Source organism: Cygnus olor, chromosome 1, assembly GCF_009769625.2.
Source record: "Cygnus olor isolate bCygOlo1 chromosome 1, bCygOlo1.pri.v2, whole genome shotgun sequence".
NCBI lineage: Eukaryota > Metazoa > Chordata > Aves > Anseriformes > Anatidae > Cygnus > Cygnus olor.
Window position 1 is genome coordinate 15,993,033 of NC_049169.1, and position 14,051 is coordinate 16,007,083.

At 45.0% G+C, this 14,051-nt stretch overlaps 1 protein-coding gene across 1 annotated transcript in view; it reads left to right on the forward strand.

The window, feature by feature from the left end:
- Positions 1–9,322, forward strand: part of ABCD2 (ATP binding cassette subfamily D member 2) — a 47,440-nt gene extending 38,118 nt beyond the window's left edge. The window contains exons 8-10 of the mRNA XM_040544710.1: positions 1,762–1,846; positions 2,587–2,712; positions 4,857–9,322. Of these exons, the coding sequence (XP_040400644.1) occupies positions 1,762–1,846; positions 2,587–2,712; positions 4,857–5,067 (422 nt within the window). The 3' untranslated portion in view covers positions 5,068–9,322. The remainder of the gene's footprint in view (positions 1–1,761; positions 1,847–2,586; positions 2,713–4,856) is intronic.
- The last annotated feature ends 4,729 nt before the right edge of the window (positions 9,323–14,051 follow it).

The following is a 14,051-nucleotide window of genomic DNA, read 5'->3' on the forward strand; positions in this document are numbered from 1 at the left end:
TCCTAGCTCAGATCCAGAGCTCCCATCACAACACATCCCTGGAGATCATCTATATTCTTGGCTTTAAAATCGGAAAACATAAACAGTAGTTTGAATGTCATCTTCAGAAGTGTAGCTGTTTCTATGGCTTTCGTGAGGGCTCCAGGCATTTTGTAATCGTTTTGGGAACCTACAGGTGTTGGTGGGGCAGCACCGCAGCTTTATTTCTGCGTGGTCCCAGTGCTGGGACTGATCATCAGAAACAGCTTGTGTGCGTCTGTCCCCTGTTCAGAGCTGATCTGGACGGCGATCCAGTTAATCGTTACACAGCCCCCTCTCTGCTAGGAGCCAGCTGCTAGGAAGCACTGTGTGCGCCCCCGGGGGGAGCTCACTGGGATCCTTAAGCAAGAATGGAAGGAAACTAAGGAAAAACTGTAGGATTGGTAAAGGTGATGTATTTCTGATGTACGCGTGTGTTTTTTAAATCTATGTACACATTTATAAAAAAAATCTTGATACTACTTTATAATTCACGATTTTATGCAGAGAAAATTCTTGGAATTCAGTTTCCAGCATTTTCAGTCCCTGCTTTCAGCCACACAAGCAGGTGGTTCATGCCTCGGGTTCATCTGGGCTTACCTAGGCTGGCAGAGCCCTCCCCAGCCTCCCGCACCACCACAAATCTCACTTTCCTCACCTTTGGTCAGGTATCAGCAATGACACAGCCCACCAGTGCTGTGTTACAGTGCTTGTTACATTGCTTCTGGGCTGATTTGGAAAAATGTTTTCTTCCTCACTTGGCCCTCGCCCAGCTTTCTCATTAGATTTACCAGGAGATATGCCTTGCCATATTTTCTCAGTGTCCGTGCTCTCCCTTTTCAAAACTCATCTTTGCTTGCTCTTTTGCTGTTCTGTCTGTCTGGATTGTTTAATCGAAAACTTCATACTGTGATTTGGTATTTGAAGTTAATTTTTATGAAGTGGGAATGAATCGTGCCATATTATGCACAGCAACACAAGCCCCCTGTAAGACTGCAGATACCATCAACACCCTGCTGCATGCATCTGACAGCGATAAGATAAAAGTCGGTTGGAGGCCTGCAGAGTATTAAATAAGAATACCCAGTGTTATACAGCCGTGAGTCACTTCTAAATACAAGGTAGCAGGAAGTTTGTATGTAAAAGCCTCCTGTCTGCATGCACGGTTTTGTGCATTAGCTGCTTGTCTGGGCGCACAGAATGCATCCCTGTGTCTGCATCTGTGCTTCTCTCGAGTTTGCTGACTCACAGTAGTGAGAGGAGTCAGGCACTAAACATTGTAATCTGATGCTGCTGCTTATGGTTTTTATGTTTATTTCTTTTTACATGCTGAACTTGTTTTTAAATTTCCACTCAAATCCACTTTCCTTTCAAGAAGTTATAACAAATAATTCCATAAATAGGAAATAGTTCCATTAAAAAAAATGGCAAAAAATGGTTAGTTACACACAGGTCAAAGATGTTTCTTCACAGAGATGGTAAGTGAAGTTTTTTGACAGTAAACATACGATGGAGAAGGTTAAATTCCTCTTTCAAAGTTGACATAGTATTTGTGACATTTTTCCAATTGATTGCCAGTGGAAAGGCCCTGAAATATTTCTGAAGATGCGATCCAGAACCCTGAATGTCTCTCTGGCAATGGAAGTGCTCTTTATGATTTTGGTTGGGGATGTTGCAAGTTAAGGTGTATTTCCTTCATCAGCTCACATTGTCCTGACATGTTTTGTTTGCATTTTTTGTAAGGCTGGGATGCCATCACGGACTGGAAAGATGTCCTATCAGGAGGAGAAAAACAAAGGATGGGCATGGCTCGCATGTTTTATCATAAGTAAGCATTTGGGTTTGTTCTTGAAATAATATTTGAAAATGAGGAAGAGTTTTGGAGGTTTGCTGTAATAGCTTGAGCAGTAGTAGATGATGATCTCCACGCAATGTACCCTACTTCTAGACTGGTGGGTAGCAGTGCAGACCTTGTCATTTATTCATGTATGCTCTGCTTTTAGTTTGGGCAATGCTTCTTACTTAAGATTTGCTTTTGGCAATGTAGCATTACATTTTCTGGATGTTCTTTTCTTCATCTAATCAGGCACAAATATCTTCCCAACATCTGTCCTACAAATATTGCAGAAGTCTGATGGACTGCTTTAGAGGCCATGGGAGTTGGAAAGCCAACCTCCAAAATGTTTTGATTTTGGAGACTGCAAACCCTGCAGAGGCAGCTCTGTCCATACACAGCAGCGAACAGAAACTTTCTGAGTTGCCTGTAGTTACAGCATCCCTTGCTGACAGGACAGAGTAATACCAGGTCAAACTAGGGCACAGAAGTTAGATCACTGTGTACTCACACGGACCAGGAAATAAAACCCATTTTTCCTGGAAGCCACGTCTGTACCTAAAAAATGCCTGGGAACTTGGTGTTGGTGCTAGGCAGCTTCCAGCTGCAAATGAGAGGCAGCTGTCTTGTAAAAAAACAGCTCTCTGCTTCCTGTTGTCCTCTCAATTAAACATCATATGTGGGAATATTGTCCAAAATATAAATGACTTATGTTCTTTATTTACTTTTGCAAGGCCGAAATATGCACTGCTGGATGAATGCACAAGCGCGGTAAGCATTGACGTTGAAGGAAAGATATTCCAAGCTGCAAAAGCTGCTGGGATATCCCTGCTTTCTATAACACACAGACCTTCTCTTTGGTAAGTATGTCCAGGAATTTGTCATGGTCCTTGCTTTTAGCTTTCTGGCAGACGTGGATCGGCCTTTGTTCTGTGAACTAGGACAGTTGTTTAATCAATAGTTACTGCACTTTCTAAGATAACCTGTCTAAAGTAATAGCAATGTAAATGCATTTAACGTTGATTTTTTTCATTCTTTGACACATACTTACTCCCCCCTCTCGTTTTTTTTTAAATGTGTGGCAGTTACTAACTGTAAATAGCAACATGCAGGTAGCTAGGGGGCAATTAGTTAGTCCACTACACCACAGCCACAATACCTATCACCAGATTATTCTATAAAGACGATGAGATACATGAGCAGTCTGGGGGAATTTTACTAGTGCTTGGGAGAAGATGGGAAACATGGCAAGTGAATCACCTACACTTTGTTCTTTCATAGGAATTGATGCATCCATATTAAAACTATGTCATATTAAAACTATGTCAAAACTGTGACATAACTTCAGTCATGTCCTGTATCTGTAGGGCCCATGAGCTTTCAAAATTTGATTTTCTAGTAAAAAAAGAACCAACATTAGAATTCTGAGAAAAATCATTCTAGTGAGGTAATGCTAAGTATGGACGAGTCCCTCAAAGGAAATAAATACAGTCAGTAAATACATAAAACAACCGAATACTTAAAGGGCAGAAGGAGGTAAGACGGTGTAAGCTGACATTAGCAGAGACTATTTGTTCTGAAGTCCTTGATCTCTGCTAGAGTCAGGTTGTTTGCTTTTTTAAGCTGATGACAAAATTGGATCAGAACCTGAATTTTAAGAAAAAATTGGTATTCTGATAGGAAAAAGAAAGTCATACAGACACTTATTTTTAAAATAATTTAAACTATACTTAAAAATAAAAGGTTTTTTAATTTCAATTTTTTTTAAAGTTGGCATTATTTCAAACCACTGCTCAAGAATACAGGTATTTGAGAGCATCCCACCTACAAATAGTGATGATGCAGAGGGAAATTCTGCAAAAGAGCTTGTGAGAAAGACCTTTGAGTTCAGTTTTCCATGGATATTTCTTGTTTTCTGTTACCTGTGCTGTTCAGGAAGGTTTGTAGCCTCCACAGTATTACTGAAATTATCGGAAATCTGGTAATTTATGGGGATCGAGTATTGATAAAAGCAGGTGGCTAGATGGGATGTGATGGCTTTGTTCTGGATCTTAGCTTCCTTTGTTCAGGAATCTTAGCTTCCTGGTTTTATTTTATTTTATTTTTTATGGGTGAAAAAATAGAGGGACAGTTTAAGCATTTGTTGTCACAAAAAATAATACAAAAGAAGTGGTGAATGTAAGCCTGAAGTTGAATCTCATTTGAGCCTCATGTCATAAGCTATTGAGTTTATTAAACTGTCACATTCCCCGGATGGAATTTATGATCACTGTTTTATGACGTGTTTCATCTTCTGTAATTTATAGTGATAAATTACACAGTCATAACAGCAGCTCTGAGGGAACTCTCTTGCACCTCCTGATAAATGTCCTGTCAGGTCTTGGCAAACTCCACACACACGTACACCTTTGAATATTTTTAGTGCACACACCCTGATACTCAAAAGATTTGTGGCTCTTACAAAGACTTTTTTTATTTTGTCTCCTTGCAGTGTTTTAGGACTGGAGGTTTATTTATCCAGCCTTATAAAGTGCAGGGGAACAAACTGAGGTATAATTTGAACAAGCTACTTTTATCGGTAGCATCAGGTGCATCGTGCCTGAATGTATTTTCCCCTAAAGCAGCATAACATCTCTTGGAAAGTTAAGTAAATAAAATGAACTGGGGCACACATTCCCTTTCCTTACTCAGAAGAGAAGGTATTATTTGTATGTGCAACGGACTGGAACTGGGAGGAGTGTCGATCAGGGGTTATGATCAGATATCTGTAATGTCACTAGAGGTGAAGGCCTAGGGAAGTCCTGGGGACAGGCTTTGAAATACCCAAACCCCTTATAGGAGAGCATCCTGGGTTTATGGGTCACTGAAAAGCTTGTGAAAGTCTTACCAGTGATCCAGAACTGGACAACACTCATCTTCCTGAGAGACGCCGCTGAAAACAGACACAGACACCCCAACTGTGTGCAAAAACGAGCCATTACTAATGTTTTGATTTCTGATGCAGGAAGTACCACAGTCACTTGCTGCAGTTCGATGGACAAGGAGGCTGGCGCTTCGAACAGCTGAACACGGCCGTCCGTCTATCACTGAGTGAGGAAAAACAGAGACTGGAGTCCCAGCTTGCAGGAATTCCCAAAATGCAGCAGAGACTGAATGAACTGTGTAAAATGCTGGGAGAAGACTCAGTGCTTAAAAAAATGGACAAAGAGGAATAAATAATTTATGTTTTATGTTTTTAAAAGTATTTTTTTAGTTAAAAGCATTACAAGTTCAGACATTATCCTTTGCATGCATTGTGCTAGAGGCTTAGAGCATAGAGAAACACAGCCAGCAAAAAATAATGCTCTGAATGCTATGTAGGACTTCAGCATTTTAGTATTAAGGAAGAACGCGGTTGAACTGTGAAAAGAAAATAAGCAAGTGCACAGAGTATGAGATTAGTCCTTGCAGCTTATGTTAATTCCTAGTGAAAGCTCAATTCACTGCAAAGAGCTACCAACACTCTTAGGTTTTGTAGGTGAGTTTTGGCCTGAGACTTGGCCTGCGGAATGTGCTCTTGTACCAGGTCACTGTGTGCGTATGATATGCCTGCTACACAGAGCGAACCTGGCATGAAACTCAGGCATGGAGCACGGCAGAGGCAGCATCTGGGTGAGTATGCGGATGCGTGCAAAAGTCTCACTTGGGTATAAGAAACATTCTTTCGGCCCATGTAAAACAAAACTCCTGTTCTACTACTGAGTCGCATACACACCTTTACCTGCGTTTCCATAGGAAATACCGTAATAGGCTGACCAGAAGGTGATTTTCTAAGCAACCTACTGCCCTTGCAACAAGAGAAACAGGGAAAGAGCTGAATATGTAATATACAGGTGCTGTACTTGATGCTGTTGTGCACAGCTTCGGAGGCTCTTTGCCCTTGGTGATTTATCGGCTCCTTCGGGGAATTATTTGTATCCTGTTCATAACCTCTGGGGGGGAAATGTAGCACTGAGCCTGGCATCAGGAGACTTTGTTTTGCTTGACTAAGTCTTTCTTCTGCTTCAGGGGCCTGATCCAGCCACTGGAACTCTGACCCAGTTCCTCCATTGGTAAAATCACAGTGTAGGCACTGAGACACTTTGTGATGGGAAGGACTGTGGGAGAGGAGAACGGTGGTTTCTAACAATACACTGAATTCTCAGGCATGCCACTTAAAACGCTTGGCACTTACAAAGGGCTGTGAAAAGTTAGAGCATTTTGTAACCACTAATTGACGCCTGCCATGTTTTGTTAGAGTGGGTGAGCACTGCTCTCCCTGTGGGCAAGCAAGAGAACGCAGCAGTTACAGCTCTGCTTCCAGGTGCGCTCACTGGTCGTGCCAGCTACTGCGCAGCTCAGTAGGAACGGTGTCCCCAGTCAGTCGGAAGGGCTCTAAACTGAAACTCCCTGAGACCTCAGAGCTGGCCTGAGTGCCTTACCGGAGGCCAAACCCAGTGAACTAGAAATAAAGACGGGGATGGATGTAAGAGCTCCTGGTCTGCTCTCCCTGACTGCAATCACGCTGCCTTTCTAGATGAAATGCTTGCCATGGCCCATTAGCTTCCTTAGCAGCAGCATGTGCTGGGATGGGGATATCACAGCTGCAAGATGTACAGCTGACCTCTCCTCCTTCATTGCTGGAAGCTGTTCAGAGACAGATCAGGAGTGAAAGGCAGAGCAGGTAAAAGCCTTTGCAGGTATTTCATCTGCTGCAGGTGAATGAGTGAGCCTTAGAAGAGATACAGCACTCCTGAAGTTTGTTGGTTCCTTTTTTTCCTAGAAGAAGTACAATTTCTTAGATTTCTGATGATTGCTGCTTACTCTGAGGAAGGGTAGTGCACAACTGCTGAGAGAGGAGAAACGTGCTGGGGTATTTGCTGAGCTGTGTTCAGAACTGAACGCTACAGACAGCTTTTCATAGGAGAGCAGGATTCACATCTCAGAGTAGGCTCTCTTCCTTCTCACTGTGCGTGCTAGACTTGCTGCTTTGGCTGTTCCCCTATGGCTCTTGCACCAGAACCTGGAATACGTCTGGTCCCTGCCCTGCTCCTTCGGAGTCTGTGGCTTGAATGCAACCCTGTACTTGTTCTGGTGACAGCTCTCATTAGTTTTCTCTGCAGAGTCCCCTAGGACATCTCACTGACACAGAAAGGAGTGCTCCTGGGAACCTCTGAAAGGGATGAGAAATTAAGGTTCAAATAATAAGCCGTTGTGCTGCAAAGTAGAGGCAAAGTACAAAGCACAGGTCAGCGATGTGGTGGATGCCATGTGCGTGCGTTTTAATCTGCAAGTGTCTCTGCTTGTCCCTCTCCCTGAAGGCTAGCTTTCCTCCTTCTCATCTTCAAAGACAAATTTGTAACTGCTGAGGAAAGAAGAAGTCAGCCAAGAATCTGTTCTGGGTGAGCATAAATGAGATGACTGATGATTTTAAGGCCTGTGTGTTCCTGAATTATGTTTCTCGAATCAGGTGTGCGCTGTGTGCCTGCCCTTGCCACAGCTGCAGCATACCTTTGTGCTAGCACAACCCAGCCACAAAACCACTTTTCCACAAGGTTCTCCCGAAGCAGGAGCTGAGGTGGAGGAAGGGGAACGACTGTTATGCACTTTACCGTGTGGCTGGGAGCTTAACCAGGGTTGTCCCGTCCTTGAATGAGGAGGACACTGAGAGGCACCGAACGATTGGCCCAGTTCAGCATAGCTCCCAGTTACAGCTCCCAGCCTCCCACCAAAGCTCAGCACCACAGCACTTGACTGGTTGGGAGCTGGTACTGGTGAGCACAGCCCCCCAAAATCTGCTTTATCGCCTTGCAGAGATCAAGCTGGCCATCTGCTCTGGCCCAGCAAAAACAAAAAAATTTCTGAGGGAACTGCTTAGAAGGGGAAAGTTTTTGTTGGTCGTGTTGTTTGTTTTTAATGAAGTTCTGCGTAAAATGTACATCATGACTGATGAGATTTTAATGGAAACTGAAATTGCACTAGAATCAATGTAATAGTATTTTTCTTTGAGTTTGCTATGTATTTCTTGGATCCAGTGGTATTCTTGGCTGTCCCCATTCAGTAATATGGTGTAAAATAACCCAGCATCTCACTCTGCATTCTTGCAGGAACAAAAAGAACATGAGAGCGCTGATAGGAAAATAAAACCCTTCCCTAAATAGGATTTGTCTGAGTAATACCAAGCCAGTTTTAGAAGGATTTTCCATGCTGGTGATTCATTCCTCTTAAAGTTAGTTTTGTGGTTTGAAGAGAAGCTGCCCTGGAGATTTTCTCTGCAAACGTCTGGCTTGTTCCAAATGCTGATTGAGACAGGAGCCTCTGGTTCTGTTTCTAGAGAGTTTTGCCTCTGGTGTGATCAAGTGCAGCTCACTTTGTGCTCCTTTGGACATGGCCAGGAAAGCAAGAGCAGAGGTGCGCGCTCCCCGCTCGGTGAATGTCTCAGGTTGATGCTCTTCTGCAGCCACGATCGAGGGAGCACGGGGCTGTTGCAGTGCTCCCAGAGAGGGCCAGAGCAGGGCAGGATGCCTCGGTGGAATCCTTTTTCTTCGTACAATGAGAGTTATCCGTCAGCGTCTGTTCTCTTTCTGGCTTCCAGGAGCTGTGGCTCCCTGGGAAGCCAAGGAAGCGCCTTCTTGGCTTTCCTTCCAAGTGGTGCATCTAGCTGGAGCTAGGCAGATCCCACTCTCAGCAGGGATGTGGTGTAGTGCTGGGTGTCTCCAGCCTCCCAGGGCAGCCTCTCATGCCCCAGCACTCAGGGCAGACTGGGCTTGGCTGGGTCTGCATCCTAGAAGGGTAAGGTGCTGAGCAAAACTCACACCAGTCTCAATCATGGAGTAACCGTACAATAAAAACATTAAGTATCCACATCAGTTCGTTCAGATAATGCTGGGATTTTTTTTTTCTAGAGTCTTCAAAATGGAAGGAAGCATTTTCTGTGCATGGGATTTCAGTATTTTAACCTAGGAAAAGTTTGTTTTTCGCTTAGTTTTGGTACCAGGCTATTTCGTGTATTAGATTTGGCAGCTCTCCTTCTGCAGGAGTAGAAAAACGTAAGAATCTTGAAAGGATTTTTTTGAAACCAGTGGGATCTGTATTGAAGCGAGGAGTGAAGGACTGGGTATTCGATGGTGTACATTTAGGGAAAGCTGCAATAAAAATGATATCCTAAAGCAAATGAACAAACAGATCTACAGGCCCCTCAGTATGTCAGAATCATCATAATGCATGTCAAAGCCAAGTTTATGAGCCTATGGTCAGATTTCAGTCGTATATGGAATGAAATCACCCTACTGAGTCGTTCACACAGCTTGAGAGAACTGAACTGCTAATCGAATGTGTCTTTGTTTTGTTTGTTTGATATTAATGCCTTTTTGAGAGCCGACAATTTATAAAGCAATAAATTATGCTTTCCAGTTGTAATTTATTCCAACTTCAAATAAAACATGTTGCATTTACTTTGCCTTTGCAGTTTTCCTTATGAATCATGCACAAAGCAGCCGAGACCCGTGCGAGAGCTGTGCGCTCTGGGGACCCCTTCCCGTGCCTCGTTTCTGTGATGGGGTTGGGAAGCCAGGGGTAGGTGTTGTGTCCACCCACCGAGCTGGCTTGTATCCAGCCAAGTCAGAGAGCACCGACAGAGCAAAGTCCAGGGTGTGAGCCATGAGAAACGCACATTTTGGGGTTTTGGGGGGTTGTAGGACTGTGCTAGGGCTCATCGCAGCACAAGGAGACAGGCTGGACTGCGGTAGGAGGTGAGGCCACACGTGGCTTTCATGTTTTTTTGGAAGACGTGTTGGTTTTTGTTCCTTGGAGAGCATCCCCATGTTCTGGCCAGGCCAGCGGAGGGCTGGCGCCGTGTGCTGGCTGAGTAGAGGTGTTCAAAGGCTTGGTACAGCTGAAAATTTCTGGTCAGTGGGGAATATCTGGAAGAACACCTCACGGGGCCTAACTTCTGATTAGGGCTCATTCTGCGGCACCTGCTTTGTGTGTTTTAAATTAGTGTCTTTAACCCCATGTAAATGAGGCCATTTATGACAGGGCACCAGGGAAGTGTAAGAAATACTGCACCCACCCAGCGCAAGTTTGGTGTGTGTGAGGAATCTGTTTTTAAAGAGAGTAATTAAAAAGGAGAGAGAGAGAGATTGTGGCTGATGGCCGATCCAGGGCTGAGGAGCCAGCCAGGCCCCGGGCAGAGTCCCCAGCAAGAAACCAGGCTGGGAGGAGGTCTGGGAAAAAAAAAAAACAGTCCGACAGAGCCCATGGGAAGAGCTTGGCGAAATCCCCCGGGATTGCAATGCCCTGGTGCAGGCTGAGGCTCAGGGAGCAGACTGTGCTCTGCCACCTGTGGGCGTGGTTGAAAATCACCAGGAGAGAAGACACGGAGCCACAAAAAGCCATGCACAGAGCTGCAGGCTCCAGGTTAAACAGGCAAGAAAGGGCAGAGCCTGGCGTTAGGGAATGAGAGGAGGACTGCGCTGGACTAGCTTGGAGTTTGCAAATGCTGGCATGGCCAGGAATGGGGAGGACATGCAGTTATCCCAGAGCCTCCCTTCCCAGGAGCACAGGATGCTGAAGCACAGCAAGATCTGGGAGTCCAAAAGCCAGCAGGACTTTTCTTCACTTGTGTATGTGCTGAGGTCCATATTTGAGTGCAAGTCTCCACCATGTCGCTAAACTTGTCACTGAGAAGAGTCAGAAGTGAGAGAAGGTGGCGGGGGAAAAATCCCTGAAGAATTTTGGGAGTTGGATAACTCTATGTTGACTGTGCAGCTTCAACAACATGAAAAATTCAGTAAAAAAAAAGACTTTTTAACATCTTTCAGAAGTTTACTCTTCTTATATGAGAGATCATTTGCAAACTAAAAATGTTGCTTAATTGCCTGGGAGGTTGGGTGTTGGCTGTTTTTTTTTTTTTTGATTTTTTTTTTCCTTATTTTCTCTGTTTTTACAGGGGACAAAGGGAATAATTAAACCTACTTTGTGTAGATCAGCTTTCTTGGTGTCTGTTCATTAAATAATCCTAAGTTGGAGGAGAAGGGGTTTGGAAAAGATGGAGATGCCACATATCTGTTGTCATCGAACATACAGGGACAAGCTGGCCCTGACAGCATTTGTAGGATAACACAGGTATCAAGAGAGAAAAAAACACTCATTTATTGTTTGATTTTAGTATGAAAATTGTAAAAAATTGTAAAAATAGTAAAGTTTAGTTAGATAGAAATGTCTTTGAAATGAAGTTTTATATTTGCTCTGTTTTAGAGCCACATTTCAAGTAGATCAGATTCATGATGATTTTGCTAAAAATCTGGGTCTTTGGAAACAGAAATTATTTTCACTGTAATTGACACTATAATTTTCACGTAAATCCAACCTATCTGACATTGAAATAACAAAAACAACAACAAATCACATTCACTAATCCTCCAATATCTTCTCTTTTTATCTCAGTTAAAATGTTTTTCTCCTCATCTATAGCCACGCAGTGCCGTAAATACATTGGGTTTATTAGAGAACTCTCTCTCAGCTGCTGTGTTTCCATGCTGGAGGTTTTAGAGATCTCAATCTTTATCACACAGGTTTCGCTGAGCCTTCCCTGCCCACCCTTCGTGCCCACTTTCTATCCCCTTCTCTTGCCTTGTCTCGAGCCAGCCCAGAGCTGGTGCCCTCCATGCAGGAGACAACAAATGCAACAGCCCGAGGTGAGAAAGCCTGGCTTTTGCTTTTGCTCATAGTAAGACATTCTTGCACCGAGCAAACTCTTCCCAGTATCAGTTTCTGCGTGCGATGCCAGGGTGTTATAAAAGTTGTGGAGCTCATCCTCACGAAGCACAACCAATCCCCTCCTAATCCTAGCAAGGGCTCATCAAAAGCATGCAACTGCTTTTCATAATGTGCTTTGGAGTATTGTTAGGTAACGCATAAATATAAGCAGCTCTTAAATAATTACAGGTCTTCAACCAAAAATCCCTTTATATTTTGGATGAAATGGTAGCCACGGAAGCAAAATTATGAAAATCCCCATTTCCTTGCTAGAGTGAAATGAGCGTGCAAGGAGGAGCAGTCCCAGTCTCTTGCCAGCCTACTTCAGTGCTGTAATCATGGTGCAGAACTCGAGCCCGGCCTCACCTCTAATCTTCGCTTGTGTATGTGCCATACAGCTGATTACTGAGCATCAGAGGATAAGGGCTCTGTTTATTAGACATTTGACACATGTTATTATGGGTGGGAAAAAAAAAAAGTTATTAATGCATTTCATGAAGAGATGAAAGCCGAGGCGAGGTTTGCCTTCCTGGGAGAACGGCTGTGTTTCCTTTGTACAGGCTCACTTCCAGGGACTTCTGAAGGAAAGTTAAATTCCTCCTTCGAGTCATTGGCTAAAAAGTGCTTCTGTCTGAGACAGGTTTTAATTAAAAAAAAACCTAGTGGCATTGTCAATTTTAAAGGTATTCAGAAATCACAGGATCACAGAATCAGAGAACTGTAGGGGTTGGAAGGGACCTCCAGAGATCATCGGGTCCAACCCGATGTACCCCAACTCTGGGGTACAGAGGAGGCAGTTGTGGTGCTGAGGGGACACCGCCGAAGTGCCCGCACCTGTGAAATCAGCACCAGCACAGCCTCCTCCTCCAACCCAGCCTTATTTCATACAAATTAATCTTCTTGCTCTCAGCTTCAACTCCTGGTCTGCCTATCGAATTTGCCAATTAAGGCTGGAGTTCCCAGGGCACGTCGCAGACAAACCCGATCGGGTGGGCCGGGCGTGCTCCTGCCTAAGCCACACTTCGGCGGCGCCTCACAAAGGCCTGCTCAGTCTGCCGTGAAGTGCAAGGCCGTGTTCAAAGCGTGTGGCTTTTGTTAGCACCATGTCTGAAGACGTGTGTTTACTTTGCCAATTCAGAGCCTTACGCCGCTGCAAAAGGTGTAAATAAGGCTCAGAAACTGGAAGCTGCAGCTAGCAAATTTGGGCCAGGACGAAGCCGGGGCAGGTTTTGCTTCAGATGGGGACTGGGGTACAGCAGAAAGGGCCTGTCTGGAGCAGGGCCCTGCTCAGTGGCAACTATGGCTCGTGTCATGCAGTGCCAAAACAGCCCCTCCTGGCCTACCAGTAATTACAGGAAGGGGAGCAGCCACCCGCGCCTTCAGGGATGGTTCGGGCAGCACACTGAGCTCTGGTGAACTCCAGGGGAGTTTGGGAGGAACGGGCTGAAGAACAGGACCTACAAAGGACCGAGCATCTCCAGCTCTTCTCGTGGCAGAGCACGCTCCCTCCTGCCCACACCTTTCCAGCAATCATCCAATCATGAGTCCCACGGATTCGGCAGCCCCACAGAAGAGCTGTCCTCCTCACTCCTCCACACAGGTTTCCAGATTTTGGAGTAGAGGAAGGTGACCTTGTGGTGGGCAAGCACAGACAGACTCAATCCGTCCTGCCCTGGCGCCCAGCTGGCCCCACACATGAATGCACGTTTAGCCCACCCCAAAGAGATGATTTTTCATGCAGGACCTACTGCATGAAATGCTGGGCTGAGCATGGTGCTGGGCTGCCTCCAGAGCAGAGCTGGCTCCTGCTGTGCCAGCCTGGAGCATGGGCAGAAGACCTCTGCTGTTTGCATCTGCCTGCCCCAACATGTCTTAAACTGGCCACAGTCTGGTTTTCTGTTCTAATCCCAGCTGACTGCTCTGATCTTTTCAAGGTTTTTGGAGTTCTTGTGGGTGGAGGCAGAAGAGGCACAGCCGCATGTTCTCCTGAAGAATGAGGTGTGTGCAGAAACGATTTGTGTTGTTGTGCTTGAAGTTGAGTCCTCATCCACGGTGTGCTTGGTTGGGGGCAAGGCACAGCTCTACAGAAACTTGTGCAGTCTTACGGGCTCTGATTTACTGTTTCATGGGTAACGCTAAGCCTCAGGAACCCTCTTTGAAAAATGCTGCTAAAACTCCAGCCCACTGGGCTTCTGGCATGAAAGAAATGCTGGTGTGAACACCACAATGAGCAGTGGAGCCAAATTCCTTCCTGGAGAAGTGCTGGGCTTGTCAGGGGAACCAAACAAATCAAGTGTTTGGTCCACAAAGCTCAGCGTCACCATGCATCTCCGTTCTTAAAAGGTTTCCTTAATGATGCTGATTAGATTATTAGAGAGGGACTTGCAAGAGCCCATGTTACTGCTGAGCTTGCAGGCTCGTA